Source organism: Gadus macrocephalus, chromosome 13 (genome assembly GCF_031168955.1).
Source record: "Gadus macrocephalus chromosome 13, ASM3116895v1".
Taxonomy (NCBI): Eukaryota; Metazoa; Chordata; class Actinopteri; order Gadiformes; family Gadidae; genus Gadus; species Gadus macrocephalus.
This window is the reverse complement of record NC_082394.1, coordinates 6797301-6823635: the sequence shown is the minus strand read 5'-3', so window position 1 is coordinate 6823635 and position 26335 is coordinate 6797301. Positions and strand designations below refer to the sequence as shown.

Sequence of the window (26335 nt, the reverse complement as noted above, 5' to 3'; positions counted from 1 at the left end):
AAGTATGGGAATGAATCAAATGTCTTTTTTTGTGTTCTTTTGTTTTGACAACTTTATCTCCGGGACCCCTCTACAGTGTTAATGGGTTAGGAACTCAAATGGTCATCACATATTAATATGGGTTTAATGAGAATAGAGTTACGATGCACATTGTCCGGTAATTCAATGCAGTTTAAAGGTTTATTAAAAACAAACAGGACTCGGCAGAACTTGACTAGGTCTAGTCGTCCACAGCAATACTCTCATATTCGTGCTAGTAAATACTTGCTTCAAAGAGTAAAATGACGCAGCGAAAAAATTGTTGTGTGGTGGGTGTGGCCACAGTGTACGCTACTAAACATTTGGACCTGACCTTAGAGTGAAAGGAAATTATGACAGGATTCTTAAAGCCGATCGCCAGCCCTTCTGAGAGAACTACTTTCTGAGCTGCAGTGCTGTTTTTCTGGAGTTTTCTCATTCTTGTACTTTGTGCATGAGTGGATGTGCACAGGCAATTACAAAGTTAAACATGTTCTGTTGTACATGTGGGTAATATGTGCTATCGCATGGTTGTTTTGTGTGTGTGTGTGTGTGTGTGTGTGTGTGTGTGTGTGTGTGTGTGTGTGTGTGTGTGTGTGTGTGTGTGTGTGTGTGTGTGTGTGTGTGTGTGTGTGTGTGTGTGTGTGAGAGAGTGAGGGACACACAGATTTTGTATGTTTGTTTGCTCACATACATACACGTGTGTGTGCGTGTGTGTGTGTGTGTGTGTGTGTGTGTGTGTGTGTTTGTGTGTGTGTTAGAGAGAGCGGGAGGGACACAGAGTGTATGTGTGTGTGTGTATGTGTGTTTGCTCACATACATACACGTGTGTGTGTGTGTGTGTGTGTTTGTGTGTGTGTGCGTTAGTGAGAGAGGGGGACACACAGCTCGAGTGTGTGTGTGTGTGTATGTGTGTTTGCTCACACACATACGTGTCTGTGTAATTGTGTGCGTGTGTGCGTGGACATGTGCTTTTATGATTTCTACACGTCTGCATGTACGTGTATGAGTGTGTTCTGTGGCCTCCGTGTCCATATGTGTTGATTGTTTTGTGGTGATAACAAAGGGATTTCACAAGGCCTATCACGGTCGATCTTGTGAGCCGTCCTATAGCCATCCACTCACACGTCTCTTATTTTCTTACGTCGCATGCCACTGTTTGTTAACCGTGCGCGTCCCCAGCAGTCATAAACACGTACAATGTGCTTATGCACTTCTCGCTTGTGAGGCGGACGCTGGACACCTGATTGGTGTTCATCTCCAACTGCATGCTGGGAATGTCAGCAGTCACCATCGCTTTCCTCATATTCCATGTCATGTCCCTCCCTCCCTGTCCCCGTCCCCCCCCTCACAGATGGCGTATGGCCACCCGCTCGCTGCTCCTCCTCCGGTCAGTTCCCCCCACCCCCCCCCCCCCCCCCCCCTCCCTCCTGCAGTGTGTTTTTGGTGTTGTGTGTGTCACATAACTTCACCTCCAGACAGAATAGCCCTGGAGCTCCGAGCTTCGGTGCTTTCCTCCTACACAACATTGAGGACACAATACGGAGACGGTGGATCTCACTGTTTGTGCCTCAGGGTTTAAGCACAACAAGATGACGATGATACAAATGTAATCCTTAAAGTTGTGTAGGCCACCGCAGCTAAACGCCTTTATTGCAGCATTACGTGCCAATGTTGACAATGGTTTATGCAACAATACAGCCCCAAAAAGTTGAAAGAGGAGATTGATGGTTTATTTTGCCAACTCTTCTGCTCAATGTAGGACTTTGCCAATGATGAATACAGATAGAGAAGGTGCTATCTGCTATCTTATCTCAAACCAGATGGAGAACAAACATAGAAGTTGTTATATACTTATCCTAGAAGCTACGTTGTACATTTGGGTCGCACAGATATGTAACACTGATCTGTGTAAAAAGTATCTCCAACTTTCCAATGTCGTTTTAAGGAAGGGTCATTTTGTTGTTATGAGAAGCAGTAGCGGTTTGGATTTACCGTGGGCTCCTATTTGTATGAGGTTATTCAGAGATACGCATCATTAACTTGACCTAGATAAAGAGCTGTTCCCCTCTAACAAACCCTGTGACTTTGCAGTCCTTATAAATATACCCCTCCGTGTTGTTACTCAAACACTATTCCCTTTGGGACGACTGTTGCATACAGCTACTCTGAGCCTCTGAAGGAATGGGAATTTGGTTTTAATACGAGGGATAACAACGGTTTGGAACAAATTGTGTAACGACTGCAGCTTTCTAAAAGTGCTATCTCACATAAAGTCACAGTGGAGATGATTCAGTCACGTTCTTTCGGGAATGTTACCTGATGGATTTGGAGCATTTTTTGCCTACTTTTTGTGGTTGCCTTCAGAAGTTATATAACAGCGTCAATCGTTTTGAAGTAGAACTCTCTAATAACAACTTCCATTAAAATCTGATTTGAGGATTTCTGCACAAATATTAAAATCTTTAAAACCTGTGAGCTTTATTGCAATTCAGGACAAACTGTACTGGAATGTGTTCAGGCAGCGACCAGCAAACGGCCCCTGCTAGCCGCAGCTTGTGTCCTCGTGGTTCTCGTAGAGTCCTTCACGCCGGAGCCGGGTCTGGATTGAGTCTGAGGTTCTTTGCTGATCTTGTGTGTCTCTGTGCGTGACTGTCTCTGTGTTCTGCTCTGTCTTCCCGTAGTGAGCTCTTAAAGCTCAGGGTGGAGCTCATGTATAGCGCAGGTGTGTAGCCTCCTGTCAGGTGCATGACCAGCTCCTCCCCCTTCTCCCCCTTCCTGGCTCTCTCTTTCATTCCCATCTACCTGTCTGTTTTCTTACATCTCGATCTGTTTATGTTGTTTTCCTCTCTTCCTCTCTTCCTCTCTCCTGTCTCTTTGTGTCGCTCCTTCTTCTGAGTCTTTCCCCCCCCTCCCCCTCCCCCACACTCTCATTACCTCTTCCTGCACTGGACTGCGAGAGCGCCATCTCATGGCGGCTTTGAAGGGCACTGTTGACATGCATGGGTTGCTGCAACGCCGACCATCAATGGCTCCTGATGATCCTCTGAATGGATTGAAAGTGTGCGCGTGCGTGCGTGTGTGTGTGTGCGTGCGATGCTTAACCCTGCAAGCTGGCGATGCTGAATGCATGCTCCATCCATGCCGTTGGCAGGATGACCTAAAGAACCTCCTCAAGCTAACATGATATTATTTCTCCTCATTCTGCACTTCATATCGACAGTGTGTACCGGGGTTTGAGCGAGGCCCTCTCTGTACCCAAAGCAGAGGGTCTCTGTGTGCTGAGATGGCTGAACGTCTCCCTAGTGCAGATGGGATTGTTGTAAAAAAAAAAAAACAGGCCTCTTATAATGCAGTTTCAGCAGGTATCTAAAGCACTCTGGTCACTGTTACTATCCCGCAGGGAGCTTATCTGCCCTCTGCGCTTTAATAAAGGCTCAGTGCGCTTGGGTGAGGATTTGTGTGCGAGAGTAAATGCACATTTTATTTACTGTTTTTTTTTTTCTTTTCTTTTTTTAAGCAAACAATTATTTTTATGATTTCATCCTGTAACTACATTTTGGTTCTTTATCAATATATTGAACGTAAGCCAGATGCAACCAATACAACGTTCTGGTTTTGTGGAGACATCCCAGTTCTTCTCGTCATAACGCCCGCAGTACACACAAGGACAACATCCTGATCACAGGGGGTTGTTGTGTCACATGTCGCCATGCATTTGTTTGCGCAGGAAAAACGGCTCACTATACCTCCAGACAGAAGGGCTGTGTGTGATCACCATGGGACGGTGTGTCTGCCACGGCACGGTTTCAAACACAAGTGTCTCACCACTTGGCCTTCCATTCATTATATCCATCCATTGGTGATACACGTCGATAGGGGCCACATTTGTACACATGTACCAAACACATGGACCGAAGTCCACTCAAACCCACTAACATGATCAGAGTCAACCACACTGGTCATGACCATTACACAGAGGGAGTGATAAAGTTGTATGTATAACTCTTAAATGTTAATCCCCTACCCTTTAGTTCCATGTTGTTTGTCAGTCTAAATAGCATCTGAATTCCCCTTTAGATGAGCTATGTTTGGACCAATCTGTCCTGTTGTCATCCTAAACCTTAAAGCCTTAAAAGTATGTTTCCCGTCTGTCTACATAGTACATGTCCATAGGCTTGTGATACCCTGTCTGATCGTCATTAATGTTACAGTTTTACAATAAGATAATATCCCCCTGTCCCTTTCCCCCCCTATATCTTAGAGCCAGTGAAGTCTTGAATGCTTTGTCTGGGTGTAATCTGATGAGAACATACATGTCTTATGAAGAGTTAGTCCCAGCATTACCTGTGGCTTATGGTAAAGTTGTGTAAGTCATTAACACAGGTCTTTGATTTTTAAGCCAACGGAGACTCCTCAGGTGGATGAGCAGGGGGTAAGACCTTCCCCCTCCCCCCGCCCGCACCTCTTTCAGGGTCATGCCCATATTTAGACGTGCATCTATTTCCTTTGATTTCTCTGTCGCCTACAATACCTTCTGGTTCCAACTGCCCTTTTTTGTTTATACTTTGATTCCATTGACCTCCATGTGGTAATGCTTTCATTTTTCTGTATTTTAAGTTTTCTCATGTGAGATTATTTTTACGATTTTATTTTTTGTTGTTCCATTTGCTTTTAATTTCTTAACTATTTCAGAGTTTTGCTTGGTTTGGTTTGGTTTGGGTTTTTCTTAAGGAGAGTGTGTGTCACTCAAACGTGGAGTTTGCGCGTCCCCGTTCCGGTGGGAGTGGTTCCCTCGGGCCCCTCCCCACGTTTGTACTGCTACAAACGTGGCACAGTTGTGCGGGCCAGGGACCTATGGTGGCTCCCCAACCCCTCCCCCCCCCCCCTCCCCCTTCAAACTGGGATCAGGTCACCCAGAACCTTCTGACCTTTGAACCTCCCGGCCATCCTGGCCCCCACTGTGACTCTGCATGCAGTGACTCTGGACTGAGGGTTGCCATGCTTGCGCAGTCGTTTCCTGTCAAGTATGACCGGGTTTTATTGGTTCCTCCAGCATGTTCGCCTCCTTTGCTTCCTCCTACTTGTAGGTCTGTACAGTGGGCAGGGGTCCTGGTCAGTGCTCTGCGGACGAAGACCCCCAGTCACATATCTGCTGCGGACGGCACTGCCCAACACGCACCTCTCACTATTGGCCCGACATTTCTGGGGCGGGGGGGGGGGGGGGGACTGTGGGCATGCACCAGCCTTTGGCTGCTAGAACATCCTTGGGGGAGTCTAGCATCAAGAGCTCTCATTAACAACTCAATCCAGTTCAAAAACGTGGGGAACTACCTGTGGGTTTTCGGATGGGAGACGGAGGTGCGTGACGTCAGGGTGCAGTGCTGCGCTCGTCAGCCCATATGTGTTGCGTGGCTCTGGCCTCAGCTTAGACTCCATCCCCCCCCCCGGCAAAGGCACGGCCAGGGTCTCTGTGTGCAGGATGTAAACCCTTAACCCCAACAACACCAACGCACGCACACACACACACACACACACACACACACACACACAGACCCACACAGCCGTCAGTGTCTAACTGAGTGCTCCCGGCCCACAGAACACGGAGGACAGCGCGCGCATCTCCATCACCTTCTTCCGTCTCTTCCGAGTCATGCGATTGGTCAAGCTGCTGAGCAGGGGGGAGGGCATCCGCACGCTGCTGTGGACCTTCATCAAGTCCTTCCAGGTCAGCCCGTCTCCAAGGAGAGTCCTTGTGGAAGTCGTCGTTGTATGTTGTGATGTCAGTGCTTACCATGTGCTCTTCTCCTGTGTCTCTTCTCCAGGCCCTGCCCTATGTGGCCCTTCTGATCGCCATGTTGTTCTTTATCTACGCTGTCATCGGCATGCAGGTTGGGATTTAAAACCTCGTCTGAATGAAACGTCTTCTCCTGTTCGGTGGTTGGTCGCCAGTTTTAACGGATGTTTCTCTTGCCAGGTGTTTGGTAAGATCGCCATGGTGGACCACACGCACATCAACCGAAACAACAACTTCCAGACCTTTCCACAGGCTGTGCTTCTGCTGTTCAGGTGCGTGGGGGCACCGGGGTTAGACCAGGATCCAATTAGGGTTATTTCTTATTTGTGTTTGTTTGTGTTGTGGCTGACGGAGCCTTTGTGTCCCAGGTGTGCTACGGGTGAAGCATGGCAGGAGATCATGCTAGCCTGCATGCCGGGCAAACTGTGTGACCCGGAGTCAGACTACAACCCCGGAGAAGAGATGACTTGCGGCAGCGGATTCGCTGTCATCTACTTCATCTCTTTCTACATGCTCTGCGCCTTCTTGGTAAGCAGAAACCCAAACACGGCACGGTGTCTGTGGCTTTTGGTCACCGGTCTGACATTTAGAAATATCATGATACTAGTTTTCGCTTAGATGGCAGTGACTAGCCATACAACAGAGGTAGCAGCTAATGTGCTAAAAATTGACTTATTGTTATGTAAATGTTCCAACAGTTTGTCACGTCTCGCATTCCACCATAATACTTCCTACAGTGTAGTAAGACATTTCCCTCTGCTCTTTTAGATTATCAACTTGTTTGTGGCCGTCATCATGGATAACTTTGACTATCTCACGCGTGATTGGTCGATTCTGGGGCCGCACCACCTGGACGAGTTCAAGAGGATCTGGTCTGAGTATGACCCCGAGGCGAAGTATGTGCTCCTCAGCATCACTTGAACAGGCAGTGTTTCTCTGTGTCCCTGTGGCTGCCTCAGTAACTGGTGAAATGTTTTGTGGCTACAGAGGGAGAATCAAACACCTGGATGTTGTCACACTCCTCCGTCGGATCCAACCGCCTCTCGGCTTCGGCAAGCTATGCCCACACAGAGTGGCATGCAAGGTTCGCCTTCTCTCCTCCTCTCTCCCTCTCTCGCAGTGTTCTCACTGTGTCTCCCCCCACCACTCGCTCTCTATCTCGCTCGCTCTCTCTCTCTCCCTCCTTTCCCTCTTTCACTCTGGCTCTTTCTCTCTCACCTACCTTTCACTCCCTCGTTCTCTCTTCTCTACGTTCTCACTGTCTCCGCCCCACCACTCTTTCTCCTCTCTCTCTCTCTCTCTCTCCCTCTCTCTCTCTCTCTCTCTCTCTCCCTCTCGCAATCTTTCTCACTCCTTTCACTGTCTTTCTCTCTCACTTCTCCTTCCCTCCCTCAATCTTTCCCTCTCGCTCTCTCACAATCTCCCACTCCTCACACTCTGGCTGTCTCTCTCCCCTCCCTTTTGCTCTCTCTCTCTATTTATTCTTCTCTTCACTCTCTCTTTACTTGTTTATATATATTAGCTTGTTTATTCCTGTTTGCAAAGATATGCACAAATTTTCACTCATACCCACACAGAATACAACCATGCAGTTGTACCTTGGCCAGCACCGTCAGGGTAACTGTGTATGTTTTTAAACCTTGTTCTCTTTCAGAGGTTGGTTGCTATGAACATGCCTTTGAACAGCGATGGGACGGTCATGTTCAACGCCACCCTGTTCGCTCTGGTGCGCACCGCCCTGAAGATCAAAACAGAGGGTAGGAGGGACACACACACACACACACTCACACACACACACACAATTACACACACACACACACACACACACACACACACACACACAATCACATACTCACACAAACACACACTCACACAAACACCCACGCACACACACTTTCACACACATACTCACGCAAAGACACACACATGCATACACATAATCACAAACACACACACACACTCGCAATCACACACAAACACACACACACACGCACACATAAACGCACGTATATGCTCACACACATAATCACACCTGATGCACACATACACACGCAGAAACACTCACACACATTCACACACACCGTTCACAAACGATATGGTGCATGCGGTTGAGTAAATAGGAATGTGTGTGTGTTATATTGTAAAGATCTATAAAGCGGTGTGCTAGTTTCTCAGGGTAGATGTGTGATCCCCGCGGTGCAGGTAATCTGGAGCAGGCCAATGAGGAGCTGCGGGCTGTCATCAAGAAGATCTGGAAGAGAACTAGCATGAAGCTGCTGGATCAAGTGGTTCCCCCTGCTGGTGGTTAGTGGAACTGCAATGTGCCTTCATTGTGTCAAAAGGAAAATAACACTTGCACTGACAGCACCTTTAACGTACACACACATCTGGATAGAATCAGACCGCACAACATCACATGACACATATCCATGACCTGTGACCTATCGCCTCGTTGTGTATGAATACTTCTAGACATATAACAGGATAAACAACCCAACATGCCCTCACATACACATGCACACACACACACACACACACACACACACACACACACACACACACACACACCCACACACACAAACACACACACCTGGTACCCAGAGAAAGAACGCCAATTGCGATTAAGAATCTCTTTTTCACGAGCATCCTGGCCTAGGCCGGAAGCAGCAGTCGACGACACACCGTCTCAGACAGAGCAGTGCTCCAGGGAATCACGGCCGTCTCCTGCTGACTGTTCTCTGCTCACGTTTCCATGGTTTCTCCTCAGCACCGTCTTCTTTTTCCGTGTGTCTCTTTGTCCTCCTGTCCTCCTGTCCCGGATGCTGATGGAGACCGATGACTGTGCGCTGGGCTTATGGCTTGCATGGCCTTGTACATCGCATGTCTTCTCCTCTACATCAGTCTAATGTTCACGCTCACTTTCTCTCTCTCTGCTTCTGTCCTTCTAACTGTCTCTCTCTCTCCCTTTCCTATCTATGTGGCTCTCTGTCTTTCTCTCTTTGCAGTCTTTCACACAAATATACTGTTTAATGCCGTTTCTCTTTCTCTCTCTGTCAATCAACCTCTCTCGCTCTTGTCTGTTTCTCACTCGGCTTATTGTGTCTCTTGTGCCTTTTTCTTTCTTTGTACACTTGTTCACACTAAACGACTCTCCCTCTCTCCCTCTTTCCGCTCTCTGTCTCTGGTTGTTTCTTGCTCAGCCTTTCTGTCTCTGTCTCAGTATTAGCCGCTCTCGTATAGCTGATGTCTTCATCTCTGTCCCTATCTTGGTCGCTTTGTTTCTGTCTCTGTCCCTGTCTCTCGCTGACTCAGCTTCCACTGCTTCCTCTCCTTATCTTACTTGTTTATATGTGTGTCCACGACTCTTAAGTACTTCAGAATATTCTGAAGCAGTTCTGTTTTAGGGTGGTGGCATGGAACTAGCGTTGCCTCTCTCTCCAATCTCTTTCCCCAATGTGCTTATTTCAAGTGACTCAGACCGCTGCTTCAGAAGGATTCTCACGCACACACTTACACACACACGCACACACACACACACACACACACAGAATCACACACACACACTCAGAAACATCAATACATGTACACGCTGCAGATAACCATGAGCTTATACATTATCAGGCTCCCATCTATGTCGTAAATACCTGTGTGACCCACACAAGCACCGAAATGAATGTCTTCACTCACACACCGACACGTATATATATATATATATATGTAGTTGTGCTTGCTTGCATGCGCTGCAATAGTAGTAACGATATTCTTTCATAAAGTTCTTATACAGGAGATTGAAACGCAGCCCGTAACTAACGACACATAAAGTACAGCACTTAAAACAGGGTTGTGATATTCAAGCCTTTGAATAGCAACAGTAAAGGTAAGACAATACCATAAGTTTTTCATGGTAAGCTATTCATGATAAGATATATTCGCTAGAGCGACATCACATCAAGATTCGATTCAGATAAGCTAAATCTCTTCGTCCTAGCGTTTCGGTTGGCCTCTCTGGAACTGCAGACGAGGATGAGAGTAAGGTTCTCCCGCCGCGAGGTACAGTATATATACACCATCTAGATGGATGTGTACCCTGGGGGGTCCATGACCTCCTAGGGACGCCTCTTGTGGTTTAGTCCCAGGGTGCGGGCGTCCGTAGGGGATCAGTGCAGTGTACACCATGATCTGTGTCCCAGACGTGCTGTGTAGTGGTCAACTGCTGCTCACACAGGAAGCGTTTGTGTGGTCTGTTCACTCAGATGATGAGGTTACCGTGGGGAAGTTCTATGCCACCTTCCTGATACAGGACTACTTTAGGAAATTCAAGAAACGTAAAGAGGAGGGCCTGGTGGGAGCGCACCCGACCCAAAACAACACGGCCATCGCCCTTCAGGTGAGTCCGCCCGCCGGCTGTGGGTGTGTGCCTGCGTGTGTAGGTGTGACGTGTGTGTGTCCAAAAGTGTGTGTGTGTGAGAGAGACACTTGCACATGTGATCAAAATGTTATGCTTTCAAACTAGTATGTTATTGATATTGATGATATTGTGATATTCCCGATAGTGGTCTACTACTGTTTGCTATGATTGCCGTGTGCGCCAACTGCATACCTCTCAGGATGTGTCTTTGTATGTGGATGTATGCAGTGTGAGTCTCTGTCTCGACCCATCAGCATTCTCATTCCACGTGGTATTTGTGCACCAATGAGTTGCCTTTTCATCATGAAGCTTGTATGTCAAGCTGATGACAGTTTTATCACCTTTTTTTATTTAACCGCATATATCGATGTTGGCAATCCAACACAAATCACCCCGCTATAGTGCTCAGAATACGACAGCTGAACTACAAAAATGGCTGAGCTCTTCAGAAATGAACCTTTGTGAACATCCCATAGTTTATCCAATGTCTTTAATGTCAGGCGGGTGTGTGTGTGTGGGTTTGTGTGTTTGTCTGTGTGTCTGTGTCTTTGGCCGTGTGCGTGTGTGCTTGTGTGTGTGGCGCATGGTTACGATGCATATGTGATGTTGACTTGCTGCATGAAGTACCAGAGCAAGGTATTGGTTCTAAGATCTTAGCTCTCTCGTTGTCATGGTTACAGGCTGGTCTCCGCACACTCCATGATATTGGGCCGGAAATCCGCCGAGCGATATCATGTGATCTGCAGGACGATGAACTTGTAGACTTTATCCCAGAGGAGGACGAGGAAATTTATAGGGTAACTTCTTCATGTGTCACACTCTCTGTCTGTCTGATCTCTTACTGTAGGCCCTTTTTCCATCTGATGTCTTATGCTTTACCATCTGCCTGTATTGATATAGAGCATCGCAGAGTCAGATGCACTTCAAGTCGACTTGCATCCACTACATTTTCTCCTTACTTTAAGTGACATAACAGCACATACATTTTCCCCATGAAACACCCCACACCATAATACCAGCTTCCCGGCCTACGTTCTGCACCATGCAGCGAACCCTCCTTAGCTGTATCACCGCACGCCGCCACTGAGCCTTTAGCTCCCGGGGCTAGCGTTAGCCGATGCGTTCTGACCCCCGGGTTCCCCGCCGTCTACTTTTTGCAGCGCAACGGCGGCCTGTTCGGCAACCACGTGATGAACGGCGGCCACCGGCGTGCGGAGCAGCACCAGACCAACGCCACGCAGCGCCCCCTGCAGGTGCAGCCGCCGCCGCACTACGCCCACATGGAGGAGCAGCCGGCGGGCCGCCTGGGCCGCGCCAACGCCATGTCGCACCCCAACAACAACCACCACCACCCGCACCACCACCACCACAACCGCCACCACCACCACCACCACAACTCCTACAGCAAGTCGCCCAAGTCCACCAACATCAACCTGAACAACGCCAACGCCTCCACGTTGCCCAACGGCGGCGGAGGCGGCGGCGGCGGCCACCACCACCACCAGCAGCAGCAGCAGCAGCGCCGCTACTGCGACCACGCCGCCGCCCCCACGGCGCCCAACGGCTACCCGGGCCACCGCGGGCCCCCCGCCGGCAGCAACGGCGCCTACTACGAGTACGAGAAGCCGCGCACCCCGCAGGGTCAAAGGTAACCGCGCCACGGGGTCAGAGGTCACGGTGCTGGGATGAGAGGTCACCGTGCAAGGGTTAAAGGTCATCGTGCCAGGGGTCAGAGGTGACCGGGCCAGGGTGATAGGTTCCCGTTCCAGGGTCAAATGTAACCGCGCCAGGGTCAGAGGTTACTGTTCCAGGGTCAAAGGTCAACGTCCAAGGGTCAAAGGTTACCGTGCCAGGGACTAAGGTGCCCTTTCCAGAGTGATAGGTTATCGAGCAAACGGCCCGTTGATGTCGCTTGTGGAACAGGAAGGTTCAGATTCAGTAGAGGAAGAGAGTGTGTGGCTCACGGGGCAGAGCACATACCACATAGGCTCAGTCCCGGACGCAGCGACCCGGGTTCGAATCCTCCCCGTGGTCATTTTCTGCCTGTCCTCCCCTCTCTCTCCCATATCTTCCTCTCTATCTCACTCTAATACAGCATGAAAATAAAAAAGAATACGACTGGAGTGTGTGTGGTTGATGGCTGGACTGAGCCCCTGGCCAGAGTCGTACGCATTCGACTCGATTAGACTGGGGCCATCGAGGCACACAGGTTAAACCATCCGCACCACACACACAGAGGGAGTGTGGAGGTTTTCCCTTGCCTAACGCCACCCAGGTGGCTTGAGTGGGCTCCTCCAACATCAGCACATAGGGAGACGTGGTAGGACTCTGGATCAGTTGAGAGTAGGCAAGATGTTACAAGCCAGGAAGGTGGTGGACACTGACACGACCGAGCGCTCTCCAGAGTGTGTGGTGATGGCTGGTTTAACCTCTGTGCCCTGATGAAGTGAAGCCCCAGAGGTGTGCAGCCCCACCCAGCCCCAGAGTCCCATCAGCCTGACAAGGGGACAGGGTGGCTGCTTGGACCAGCCATCAACCTCAGACACTCCACATATGGCTGGCTTCTGCTCACACGGAGGAAGCGTTTCTGATGCGAGCTGTGATTCGAGGTCATGTGTCCTTGGAAGACTTTCTAAGTCTTCTCAGACACACTTTTTTTTTTTGTAGCATGCAAAACTGGAGCACACCAGAGGTCAACACATTGTCCACTGGGTAACATACATGCGTTTCCAACCCACAGAGATACATGTCCAGACAGTATTTCTTCCCCGAGCTCTCTCCTTCCGGGCAGGGAACCCCCGGTTGTCCTTATCACACCTCCCCCCCCCCTGTTGCTACGAACCCCCCACCATAAACCCTTCACTCGCTAACAGATGGACGCACTCCATCCAGTCTCCCCAACACCTCATCTCACAAGCGAACCACTAACACACTGTTTATCTCCAGACCCACCCCGCATGCTCCCCACCAGACCCCCTTGTCTTCGGCGCTGACTCTCCCGCCGTTCAGGCGTCCATAAAACCCTGGATCTGGCTGCGGGTTCCCTTACCCGTCTTTATCTCTCACAGCCAGCTGTAGCGTCCGCCCTCCATCACTTTCATCCCTCCCCCCCCCCAACACGTATACATATATAAATATATATATATATTAGAGCTGTCAAGCGATTAAAATATTTAATCGTGATTAATCGCATTAATGTCATAGTTAACTCACGATTAATCGCAAATTATTTTTCTATGCTAAATATCCCTTGATTTTTTTGTCCCATAATTCTTCTCATTTTAATTCTCTTATCAACATGGTGAAGTGCATCGGCTTGTCTTGTGCAAATGATTTTTTATTGATAACAAAAAAAATCAACATTTTATTGATGACTTTGGCATATACTGATCAAAACAGGACGATACAAAAAAAGAGCCTATAGTGCAATTAAACGACTGCTTTGAACAAATGTCATTTGAACATAGCAGTCAGGCTACTGCTTCTTTGTTTTGAGCCAAAAAAAAAAAAATAATGTATTTTTTTTTTGTAAATAAAATATTTGCGTTAATCGCGCGATAATTTTTTTAACGCCGTTAAAATTGGTTTGCGTTAACGCCGTTAATAACGCGTTTAACTGACAGCTCTAATATATATGTATGCCGACGTTGCACATTGTTCATATACATATATATGTTTCAACGTGCAGCATATCAAATGTGATCCACCCCCTTCCTCTCCTTTACTCTCTGCTCTCTTCTCCTCCCTTTTCTCTCCGCCTAATAAAATGCTTTCTCTCGACCGGTTCTCCTGCTTCCCCCCCCCCCCCCCCACGGTGCCAGGCGACGCTACGTTGAGACGTATGTTAGGTACGTCCCTCCTGCTAGCATCCGCAGGCCACCGCGGGCGCCACGGCGACCAGGGTTACCGCATCTAACCCGTCTGGCGATGCGCACATTTGCACCGGTGTCTGTCTGTCTGTCTGTCTCTCTGTCGGCTTGGCTAAGCACTTATTCAAATCGCCGTAGATAAGGAATGTTGCACTGCCGCGCCCCACCGCTGAGTCAGCGCCACGGATCGTTAGCCCCGTGCCGCGGGCCGCTCCCGGCTGCACTGGCCCGTGTCGATGCGAAGGCGAGGAGGTGGAACGCGAGCGAGCATGTGATCCAGAGCGCGGCCAGCGCACCGCAGCCGCAGCCGGAGCCCGGCTGTGTGCATGTTGTTTGCGAGGACGACGGCGTCTTGTGCTTGGCCTTTTGAAGAAAGCGTTCCGATGTGTTTAGATCGAACTGCACGCACGAAGGACACCGACAAACACCGCTTTGGTTCCGACGTCTTTTAACGGACGGGTTTGGGTGTTTAACGGTGAACGCTTCTCGTTCACCGTGTCTCTCCGGAGCCATCGAACCGCGATGCCCCCCCCCCCCCCCCCCCCCCCCGTGCGATGCTCCGCAGAATGCCCCAGCTTGACACCGCCGCCCCCCCCCCCCCCCCCCCTGAACTCCCAGCTCCCATCCCCCTACCCTGCTGCTGTGCCGCGATGGTTGTCTTGGTTACCGCAGGTTTGTTGTGGTTCAGTGGACGAGGCTGCTCAGTGCTCACGTTGCATCGCTGCCCCCCCCCCCCGCCCTCCCCCCCAGCCTGAAGGCTTGCGTCTGCATGGCAAGGCATGGCAGTAATCTCGTGGCTACCGGGGTCGGGATCAAGGACCCTCCCATGTTGACCCGTGATCTCTCTCCCCCCCCCCCCCCGTGCCCTAGGACCCACACGGGGGACAGCCGCCACCCCACCATCCGCAGGGAGGAGGAGTTTGAGGAGGACCGCTACTCTGGAGAGTACTACAGCGGGGAGGAGTTCTACGAGGACGACAGCATGCTGTCCGGAGAGAGGTACAGCGGGTCGCGGTGGTCGTAGATTCACCGGTTCTGCTCGGTGAACTCAAAACCACGTTTTGGTTTTAACATTTAACATTTGATTGGTTTGCAGCCTACGGGGAACTCCGAGGGGATGATGAAACGTGATGATGAATCATAAACTGCTGTTCTAGTAATGCTCTGGGGGCGTGTTTTTGGCAGGTATCCGAACAGCGACACAGAGTACGAGACGCCCAAAGGTTACCACCACCCCGACAGTTACTATGACGACGACGAGCAGCCGCTCTACCGCGATTCACGTAGGTCGCCGAAACGACGACAGCTTCCTGCCACGCCTCAAGGTGTCTCCTTTTCCTCTTTTCTGCACTGCTCTCTCTCACCTCTCTCCTCTCATCCTCTTCACTACTTTCCTCTCATCTCATCTCCTCTCTCCTCTCCTCTCCTCTCCTCTCTCATCTCCTCTCTCCTCTCCTCTCCTCTCTCCTATCTCCTCTCTCCTCTCCTCTCTCCTATCTCCTCTCTCCTATCTCCTCTCTCCTATCTCCTCTCTCCTATCTCCTCTCTTCTCTCCTCTCCTCTCCCCTCTCCTCTCTCATCTCCTCTCTCCTCTCCTCTCTCCTATCTCCTCTCTCCTATCTCCTCTCTCCTCTCCTCTTCTTTCTCCTTTCTCCTCTCTCCTATCTCCTCTCTCCTCCACCATCTGTTCTCCTCTCCTTGTCTCATATTTTCTTCCTTCCTTCCTTTTCCCCCTGTCTTTCTTTCCTTATTTTTTCTTCTTTGTTCGGGGTGTTTTTCGGGTGGCCTACTCCCGGTCCAAAGGGCTCTGGTTCTGGATCCTCCGTGTTCTCAGGCTGACTGCGGGGCCTCTTCCAGAGCCCCCCCTCTATCCCACTCCTTCATGAACTCAGGTCCCCCCCTCTATCCCACTCCTTCATGAACTCAGGTCCCCCCAGCGTCTCCTGGCAGAGCCCCCCCCTCCGGTACACGGGGAACCACCCACTAGGTGCGAGGGCACTGACTGTTCTCGTGTCTCATCCCTTTCTCCAGCTCATAGGAGGCCCTCCTTCAACTTTGAGTGTCTGCGCCGGCAGGGGAGCCAGGACGAGCTACCCCACCAGCGCACGGCTCTGCCCCTGCACCTCATGCAGCACCAGGTAGCAGCACACGACCAGGCTATGCACCCGCACGGTCCTCTGTCCACTTGGAATGGTGTTGTATTGTCCTGACATGAAGATATGGACTTATCTGAAGTCAATGCATAAGATGCATGAGTGACGTCGAGCTGTGCCCTTAATATAATCAAACAGGATGTCAAACGTCAAAGAGAAAGGAAAACTAGTTGATACCGTATTCAAAATGTCAGATTGCTGTCTAATGAGCCACAGTTAGACAGTGGTAAGTTCATTCTGGATTCATAGGCATAGAATAGAATAGAAACTTTAATTGCCACACAACAAAGTTGGTGGTATTCATATTTGGTATATGGTGATAACACATTTTTCTTCTCGCTGTAAAGTGTGAATAGTATTTTGTAAAGCGCCGTACAGAATGATAATTCAATATGTTGATTATCGTTCTCTGATTTAGACACATCTTAAAGTGATTAGAGATCAGAGCAGCAGGGTGCATCAGACCCCCTACTGGCCCGCTGGGCTGGCTGTGAGTGGACCACACCCAGCTCCTACGTCCTGTAACCCCCTCCCCCCCCCGCCCCCCCGGTCCAGGTGATGGCCGTCGCCGGCCTGGACTCCAGCCGGGCGCAGCGCCTCTCCCCGACCCGCTCCACCCGCTCCTGGGCCACGCCCCCGGCCACGCCCGGCAGCAAGGACCAGTCGCCCTACTACACACCCATGATCCGCGTGGACCACCCCCGCCGCGAGAGCCTGGCCAACAGCCACGTGCCCGACCGCAAGAGCTCCTGGTACACGGACGACCCCGAGTTCTCCCTGAGGACCTACTCGCCCGCCCACCTGCAGGTGCCCCCAGGGTACCGCAGCCAGTACCACCAGAAGAGGGGCAGCGCCACCAGCCTGGTGGAGGCGGTGAGTCCCGGGCCCTGGGCCGGCCGAGAGCAGGGGGGGGGGGAAGGGCGCTGCTTAGGAGGACGGGTCTCTATGTTGTGGTTTGGACCTCATCGTGGGTCGTCTTGGAGCACACACACACGTGCACGAGGCACGACTGGCATGTTACGTAAAGTACACCGTTACACAGACACACAAACACACACACGACTGGCACACAAACACACACACGACTGGCATGTTATTTAAAGTACACCCTTACACACACACACAAACAAACACACAACGGCGTGTTACGTAAAGTGCACCGTACACTGATTCTGGGTCTGTTCTGGGTGCAGGAGCACCGCCGATAAGGTTTAAATTAAACAACACTAGAGATCTGTTTTCCTAAGCAGCCTCGCTTAGGTTGGGGTTCTGGACTTCTCCATATCAATGCGCCCATCTGCTCGATGTTTCATTCAAATGACTCTCAGTCCCATGTGGCTGCCGCACTGCAAACGGCTGAGCTACAGTAGGACTGGTAAAAATGCTTTGCTTGTGTGTTTCTGATGATCGATCGGGTCGAATCAATGCTCAGGTCGGTTACACAACGTCTAATAATGCATTACCTCGTAAGCTCTCCTCAGAACCCGGTTGTAGCTAGGGCCAATGCTACACGTCACCTGGGTGGCGGCCACACTCCGCTTAGGTGACTTTAACTGTGCTCCTCCGGGCAAAGGACGCAGACAATGATGCATGGAGTCTGTGTGTGTGTGTGGTTGTGGCTGGTTGGACCTGTCCACACTGATTGCTCAATGCACAACAGCTCTGCAGCCTCACCCAGCTCCCGAGTCCAATCGGTCTGCCTGTGGCCGGGTGAGGCTGCTTAATCCAGCCATCATCCACACACAGTCACGTATTGGTCCATACTGCCCCGATCAGGGATGTCAGCATTGTCATTTGCATTTACATTTAGAACATTTAACATTCGCTTTTGTCCAATACAACAAGTACATTTGTCTGAAGAAAGAGAAACAACAATATATTGCTGGCGGTACAGTAAAGATATTCATAGAAAACAAGTGCCAAGCATTTACAATTGCTAGGTTAACCCATTCCCCATATACAACAAAAATAGCTAGGCTAAGACACCACACAATGCTAGGTAGTAAGTACTATATTTAAGTACCAGGAAGTACACCATACTATAAGTTTTTACATTAAAGGTCCCATATTATACCACTAGATGTGAGTATGATTAGCCGTCACAAGACGTTTTGAGGCCACCGCGGGTGCCACGGCGACCAGGGTTACCGCATCTAACCCGTCTGGCGATGCACACATATATTGTTGTTTCACTTGTGAGGTCATCTGACCTCACAAGTGGGCGTGTCCACCTAGATGTGTGCTGGATAGTTCAGCCTACCAGCCTACCCGGGGGACTGTAGCCAACGTTACTCATCTATCCGTCCTACATCTAGGTGGACACGCCCACTTGTGATGTCAGAAGAGGCTGATTTTCAAAACGGCCTATAACAGCTAGCCTTAACCCATTCCCCGTATGCAACAAAAATAGCTAGGATAAAACGGTACACAATGCTAAGTACTATATTTAAGTGAGGACGTTTAACATACAGTAAGTGTGTACATGAATTGCCAGGAAATACACCATACAATAAGTGTGTACATAAGTGCCAGGACATACACTATACAATAAGTGTGTGCATTAAGTGCCAGGGGGTACACCATACAATAAGTGTGTACATTAAGTGCCAGGGGGTACACCATACAATAAGTGTGTGCATTAAGTGCCAGGGGGTACACCATACAATAAGTGTGTACATTAAGTGCCAGGGTACACCATACAATAAGTGTGTGCATTAAGTGCCAGGGGGTGCACCATACAATAAGTGTGTACATTAAGTGCCAGGGGGTACACCATACAATAAGTGTGTGCATTAAGTGCCAGGGGGTACACCATACAATAAGTGTGTGCATTAAGTGCCAGGGGGTACACCATACAATAAGTGTGTGCATTAAGTGCCAGGGGGTACACCATACAATAAGTGTGTGCATTAAGTGCCAGGGGGTACACCATACAATAAGTGTGTGCATTAAGTGCCAGGGGGTACACCATACAATAAGTGTGTGCATTAAGTGCCAGGGGGTACACCATACAATAAGAGGGTACATGAAGTGCGGTTGTCTCCACTAAGCCTGTGGGGTCCGTCCGTCCGTCCCGGCCGTTCTCCAGGTGCTGATCTCGGAGGGCCTGGGCCGCTACGCCAAGGACCCCAAGTTCGTGGCGGCCACCAAGCACGAGATCGCCGACGCGTGCGAAATGACCATCGACGAGATGGAGAGCGCCGCCAGCCACCTGCTGAACGGGGGCGTGGCGCCGGGGCTGAACGGCGGCGTCACGGTGTTCCCCGTGGCCACGCCCCGGGACTACGACTCCCAGGACGCCGCGGCCAGCTACAGCGACGAGGAGCCCGACGGCCCGCGGCGGGCGTCGTACGAGGAGGACCTGGCCGACGAGATGATCTGCATCACCACGTTATAGCAGCGGCCCCCAGAGCCACGGAGGACCACGGCCCGGCCGGGGGGGGTTGGGTCAGGGGGAACTACACGAACAACACAACAGCAACTGCTAAGGAACACAAAAAGAAAGCATCTATTGGCTCCGACCAAAAGAAGTGCCTTTTACGTTGAGGAAAAAGGCACCTGAGAGAGACGCACGACGGACCACGTCTCCCCCCCACCCCCCCGCCTGGCAGTGGGGGCGGGGGACGAGGAGCCGGCCAGCCCGCCCACTGCTCCAAGCGGGACTGATGACACACACACACACACACACTCATACACCCCCTCCCCCCCCATCCTGTCATGAGTCACGGCACGCGGCTCAAACACTGGGCCCGCCCCTGCAGCCAATCGACCCGGGCGGATCGGGCTGTCACTCAGAGAGAGACACGGACTCATTGGCCAGGGCGGTGTGTGTGTGTGTGGCGCCGGGAAGGCGGGCCTCTTAGGGTGATGACAATCAGATGTAAGATGTCATTACCTCTGTCACTTTAATTTGGTTTGGCATATCATGCAATTTTTCAATGCAAGTATATAGAAAGGCATATCCACTCCACCTCTCCCTTAGACGTTAGACGTTAGACATGATACTTTGATTCCCCGTCGTCGTTAGAGCCGTTCCAGTAGATGAGCCACCGTGAGATGAACCAGAGTAGAGTTTCACATGATTATGCAGAATATAGCTGTCCTACAAATAGCATCGTTCAACTTGAGATATACACTTTTAAAGGGACAAAAAGCATTTGTAATGAATGCACTAGCAGGCAGGTTATTTACATTTTTAGAATAGCCTGAACCATATTTCCTAGTTGTATAGTTGTATTATATAACAAAAAGAAACTTTGTAAAGAGATCTTCTATATTTTGTAATTACATACTATTTAAAAATATCAGCAATATGAACCCTTGTGACTCCTGTTCTGCTAACAAAAGCAACGTATCTTCTCTTTGTTTTATTAAGTACACTCTACGGACTGATTTCTTTGCCTTTTTACTTTCTGCTGATATTCACTCTTTAAGTTGCCTGTGAACACAGCATTCTGGGACGTTATCATTGTGTGTGAGTAGTACGCCGCTGCACAGGATATGCAAACGTCTGTTAAGAGCGTGCCAGGTCCGTGTGTTTACTATGCCACCTGAACCACACCAGTTGCATCCAGTAGAGTTCCCTTTACGGTGGGATTTCGCTTCTCGAGGAACCCTGTGCTGTACTTTTCTAAGGATCGCGACACACTTCCTTTTGTTCCGTTGTCGTCGTTTGCGTTGCGTTGTGCCGGAGATCAAGGGTGCATGGCCCACGCTGCTTCTTCTTTCGCTGTTTTCCAAGTCTACGCTAGGTTTTCGTCAGCCCTACTGAAATGCCTTTTGCTGCTGAAAAAGAAAGAGTCACGAGAGATGCTAAAAAAAAACAAAAAACAGGGATTACATTCATTCGTCTCACAGTCGCTTGTGTCGGAACGTGCTTTCCTCTTAAGCGTAACGTTGGCCGTGCTCGTACGCGGTACCACGGCGTTGCTCCATTAACACTTTGTACTGAATCTTCCAAAACACACCCTAGCCTTGGTGGTATGTGTGTGTGTGTGCGTGTGAGCGCTTGAGGAGCCCAGTCGGAGAGCCAGACCCTCCCAGTCCAGACAGTCCGACGGGGTGTGACCGCAGCGCAGGTGGGAAACCGACCGCAGGTGTGCTCTGGGCGGGACTATGGCCCCAGGTGGAGAGAGACTAAGCAATACTACCTGTACCTTCTCCCTTCTCCCCCTTCTCCCTCCTCTTCCTCATGCCCCTCCTCTTCCTCATCCCCATCTCTCTCTCTCTCTCTGCCTGTGTGGTTCCTGCATACAGTTTACCTCGTTAGGCATGGGGGCGAGGGGTGCTGGGGGTGGTGGGGGCGGGGCAACATATCAGTGTGTATTCGCCTGGTCTGTTGTAGTCACTTGATCCACGCTGGAGCAGAGCTTTTGGGTTGGAGAGGGGTTGAACGCGAGTAGGCAGGTGCTGCCCTATTAAATCTGGTCTTTCATATGTTTTGTAACGGAACGATTGAACTCTGGATGTTTCTTTACATTGAGGACATTGGGGAGCTAGGGGTGTGGGGGCTGATTTTGGGCCCCCACCGATGTCTTTTTGGCTCTCATTTTGCTATGAGACTAAGATAAATTAATTATTAGATACAATTAAAAAATTTAATTCCTAACGCTTTTACTGGGGTAAATGCTTTGATGTATAGGCATGTAAGACAACCAGGAGTAGTGGGAGTTGGCACAGAGGAGATTGAGTTGGCTACAACAACTATGGGATTTGTAGTTCATGGGTGTTTGATTTGTAGTTTAGAGTGCTGTACTGTACTCTCGATTCAACCGAATACTGTCATGAAAATGTAGGTTTTCCACTTTGTGTGCACATTGAAAGGGCTCTTTGACTTGTTTGTGAGTAAAAAAAAGAAATGTGTTCTCGTCCTTTTGTTTGAGACCCATCATATAAAAGGACCAATGCACATAACAGGCACATTGTACTATTCGTAGCAATTAAAGTACTGATGAACTGAAGATATGCATTATTTTGTAAAACAATTTTCAAAGGGTTGTGTTGAACTAATTGATAAAAAACAACGTACTTTTACCTCATGTCAGGGACTCCTGAAGTAAAAGAGAAGAGCGTCGATTGGTTCCCTCTATACCAATGGTATTTAAAATATTAGCACATAGCTGTTTGTCTTTGCACAAGTATCTGTATAGTGCTTTTGTTTCCCTTTTTCTAAAACAAATTTGTGTATTAAGGTGAGACAATTTTGTACTTTTGTGACTGTGTGTATGGTTTAGTGAACTCTATATTTGTCATTTACACCTCACCTTACAACGCTGGGACTGAAAGAGTATATTTAAAAAAAAAAATCTCTATTTTTTTTCAAGGGGCAACTGTTTCTTTGTTTGCGGCTGAGAAAAAAAAGTCAAAAGGTTAAGAGTCAGTTTACAGAGAAACGCCTATTGATTTGAAAAAGTTTATTAGTTTTCATTCTATTGCTATGATTCTAATTATTATTACAAAATATTAATGTTATGAGATATGTATTAAAATAGAAGATAATGTAAACTATGTACAAAAGTATGGACAGACCCTCTACTTGAAAGTCTTGATATTTGCTCTGTAATGTTTTTATTCAGTCAACATGATTTCTCTTAGTAGCAAAATGCTTCACTGTATCCCTCTAGGTTTTGTATTAATACATTTTTTGTATATTTCCATTTTATTTTGGCCTTGACATTATTTGAATCAATACTGATATTTTATTTTGTAATGGTTATTACTGAATAAACTTATGCTAAAATACGCATAGTTCATAGATCATTATTCCTGTCCAGCAGTAAACATCAAATATATGTAAAAGCTCTTATACAACAATAATCCATTACGCACACATTCATTATCACTATTGCAAACATAAACATGCTTACATACATATACATACATAATACACTGAATATAAATGCGTACACATAGACGTTTACATGTTGAGGTATTTAAAATTTTAATGCACACAGCACATATGATGGATGACTTGACCTGAAGGACCAGGATATCAGTAGGGCTACCTCTCATTGCTTCACTCCACCATGGTCTGTGTCTCTGATACGTCCTCCTCTTCAACCCAGGGTTGCCTCCCACACAGCAGGAAGGGCACCGCATACTGTCGGAACTACAAAAAACCCACACAGCATAAAAAAATAAGTCACAATCAAATTTCGGAGTAACAAAACAAACTGATAACAAAACCCTTACAAAGACGTACCACCTCTTTATCACCGCTAGATGGTGCTGGTATCCTTAGAAAACTAATAATAGCGTTGCTTAACATCTCGTTCAATCTTTAATTGTTTCATCCGTCTTGATGACCCGAGATGCAAACTATATTGATATCCAAAAGATAACTAACACGGGACGTTATGCGGTGCATAAGTAGCAGTAGTACAAGCGGGTTACCTGTTTATTGAGGAAGATGTATACAAGGGGGTTGAAAAGAGTGCTGCTCTTGGCGAGGTACACGGGCAGCGTGGCCACCAGCGGAGAGATGTGGACATCGGGGCTGTACACCACGACCATGGCCATGCCGGCGTAAGGAAGCCAGCCCGTGAGGAAGCACACCACCATGAGAACCACCATGCGCGCCACCTTCGCCTCCGCCCGTGCTGAGGCCCCTCCCTCCAGACACACCTTCCTGGACACCTGCAGTGGCGGGGCGGGGGGGGGGGGATATAAATGAATGGATTTATATATATATGGGTTACATGTCAATGTGTGGTTGATAACGTAAGTCTGACGTTGATGCATCAAGGACCACTCGTTATCGTAATACTCAATATAATATTCTAATGACGTTTTCATTCAATGACTTTAATGGTGTCGCTTGTCATGCTTCCATTATAGCAGGACTGAGATTTTTCCTCCCATGGTTTCTTCCTTGATAATCAAGGGCTTTGTTCCTTTCTCTTTGCGGGTTCTATGGTCAGGGGTTTCATAAAGGCCAACAGAAATAAAATTGACCTAAAATACGAACACAGTTTGTGTTCACTTACATTGCATACGGTGAACCTACCTGGTGCAACGTCCACAGCAGCTTCCCATAGGACGCCAGTATGAGGGCAAAGGGCATGGCGAAGCACAGGCACAGGTAGCACAGGATGTAGGAGACGGTGCTGGGGTCCCGGCTGTGCCAGTCTGGGGCGCAGGACGTCCCCACGCCCTCCAGCTCGTAGCGGCCCCAGCCGAAGAGGGGGGGCAGGTTCCAGCCCAGCGACCAGAGCCAGGACAGAGCCACACCGACCGCGGCGTGCTTCATCTGGAAGTTGAACTGGCCCAGGGGCTTGCAGACCACAAACATCCTCTCCATGGCAATCAGGGCCACCGTGCACAGGGACGTGATGCCTGCTCGCGCAAACACACACGCACGCACACGCACGCACGCGTGCATATACACAATGCACTCACACGCACGCACGTACATGCACGCGCACGCACGCAGACACACACACACACACACACACACACACACACACAGGATAAACGCAAATTTAGTCTAAGGGAATTAGTTAGATGTTGCTGGGGTGGACTTAATGTCAAGGAATACTATTGAGAACTACATTTATATCTCATTGAGGGATTGATTGAACACACTGTCCTCTAACTGTACTCCAACTAGCATCATGCCTTATTGCTTGTATCTGCTACCCTTTCAAATAACACCTTTTTTATTCTTGAGCGCACATCGGGCTCATGCTTGAAAAGCACCATATAAATAAAGTTTATGGTGATTAGGGTTGAGGGAACCCTCTACAATTGCCATGATACAATTCTATTATGAATACTTTGCTTGTTATATTACTGTAATTTAGTGGACTACTTCCATCGAACGACATTGGATTATATTTTCTGCATCCAATAAGCAGACACTGTTTCACAAAAGCGTGTCAAACCTACTGAAGCGCTTTCATCAAAGTAAAAAACGGAATATTAACAAATACATTAAAACAATGCAAAGACATACACACAACGTCAAGCCAGACCGTATCCATCCCAGATCCACAACCCCATTTATTTCTACGCACAATAAATACATCTTTGTGTGTGGTCCTTCGGAATCTGATGAGTAAAGAGTAAAAAATAAATAACATAACAATAGATCTGCCCCCCCATCCCTTCAACCCTTCAACCCCCTCCCCGCCTCACCGAACACGGACACCGCGAAGCCCTCCACCACGCAGGCCGTCCTGCCCAGCGGGGGGTGTCCGGGCCAGGCGTTGTACACCACGCCGAGGACCCCCCCGGTCAGGGCGGCGCCCAGGTCGGCCACCGCCATGTTGACGAGCGCGATGTTGAGCGGCAGGCGCAGCTTCTTGTGCCGCAGCGTCACTATGACCACCGTGGCGTTGAGCACGAGGGACGGCGCGGTGACCAGCGCCATGATGGCGGACAGCGTGAGGTACACGCCGTCCGTCAGCTGGGGGTCCCCGAAGCGGGAGGCGTTGGGGGGCGAGGAGCGCATGGCGGCGGGGCTAGGCTAGGCGGATCTGTTGGTGGATGTCTGTGTGGTTAGAGTAGTGGTTCAGTAGACAGTAGTCCGGTCGAGTCCACGCTGTTGGTGGATCTGTAGTCCAACTTCTCAGTACAACGGTCTGGTTGAGTCCATGTGGATCTGTTCGTTGATCTCTAGTCCTGTGGATTCAGAAGTGCAGTCTGGTTGAGTCCACGTGGATCTGTTGGTTTATCTGGTCCGGGGCTTCCCTAGCCATGTCTGGTTGAGTCCATAGTGGTCCTTGATCTCCAGTCCTTTGGTCTCAGTAGACAGGTCTTGTTGAGTCCACACAGACCTGTGCGTTCACTATAGTCCTGTGGCTTTAGCAGACAGGTCTGACTACTCCACCCTGATCTGTATGCTTATATATAGGCCTGTGGCTTCAGTGGACAATAAACTGGCCTCTGGAGGATGGCCGGGGGCAGCACACATGAGATTACAGGTTCCAGAAAGTCTAAGAATAAGTCCTTGAGATCTGGACTTAACAAAGAGTAATTCCACTGGGGGTTTTGGGGGGGCGGTGCTGCATCGATCTGTTATCCCGGGTCATGGGGTGAGGATAGCCAAGGGGGGGACAGGGATAAACATGTCCGATAGGCGACTCATATT

At 49.3% G+C, this 26335-nt stretch overlaps 2 protein-coding genes across 11 annotated transcripts in view; one reads left to right on the top strand and one right to left on the bottom strand.

Moving 5' to 3' along the window:
* The window catches only part of cacna1da (calcium channel, voltage-dependent, L type, alpha 1D subunit, a), a 65478-nt gene extending 42490 nt beyond the window's left edge, over positions 1-22988 (top strand). For 4 of the 10 annotated variants that reach the window (XM_060068842.1, XM_060068834.1, XM_060068835.1 and 1 more), the window contains 18 exons: positions 4421-4453; positions 5618-5746; positions 5844-5909; positions 5996-6087; positions 6184-6343; positions 6584-6711; positions 6803-6899; positions 7470-7572; positions 8018-8119; positions 10069-10202; positions 10904-11020; positions 11384-11871; positions 14045-14071; positions 14963-15091; positions 15278-15417; positions 16124-16230; positions 16801-17118; positions 19334-22988. In XM_060068842.1, coding sequence (XP_059924825.1) covers positions 4421-4453; positions 5618-5746; positions 5844-5909; positions 5996-6087; positions 6184-6343; positions 6584-6711; positions 6803-6899; positions 7470-7572; positions 8018-8119; positions 10069-10202; positions 10904-11020; positions 11384-11871; positions 14045-14071; positions 14963-15091; positions 15278-15417; positions 16124-16230; positions 16801-17118; positions 19334-19642 — 2679 coding nt within the window. In that variant the 3' untranslated portion in view covers positions 19643-22988. The remainder of the gene's footprint in view (positions 1-4420; positions 4454-5617; positions 5747-5843; positions 5910-5995; positions 6088-6183; positions 6344-6583; positions 6712-6802; positions 6900-7469; positions 7573-8017; positions 8120-10068; positions 10203-10903; positions 11021-11383; positions 11872-14044; positions 14072-14962; positions 15092-15277; positions 15418-16123; positions 16231-16800; positions 17119-19333) is intronic. The other 6 variants (XM_060068843.1, XM_060068844.1, XM_060068839.1 and 3 more) reach the window with 3 other exon arrangements.
* On the bottom strand, positions 22644-26128 carry LOC132470332 (parapinopsin-like). Its single transcript, XM_060068845.1, has 4 exons — positions 25381-26128; positions 24251-24579; positions 23638-23880; positions 22644-23353 (listed from the first exon to the last, which is right to left on the bottom strand). The coding sequence occupies exons 1-4, from the start codon at positions 25694-25696 to the stop codon at positions 23261-23263; spliced, it is 981 nt and encodes a 326-aa protein (XP_059924828.1). The 5' UTR covers positions 25697-26128; the 3' UTR covers positions 22644-23260.
* Positions 26129-26335: the final 207 nt, after the last annotated feature.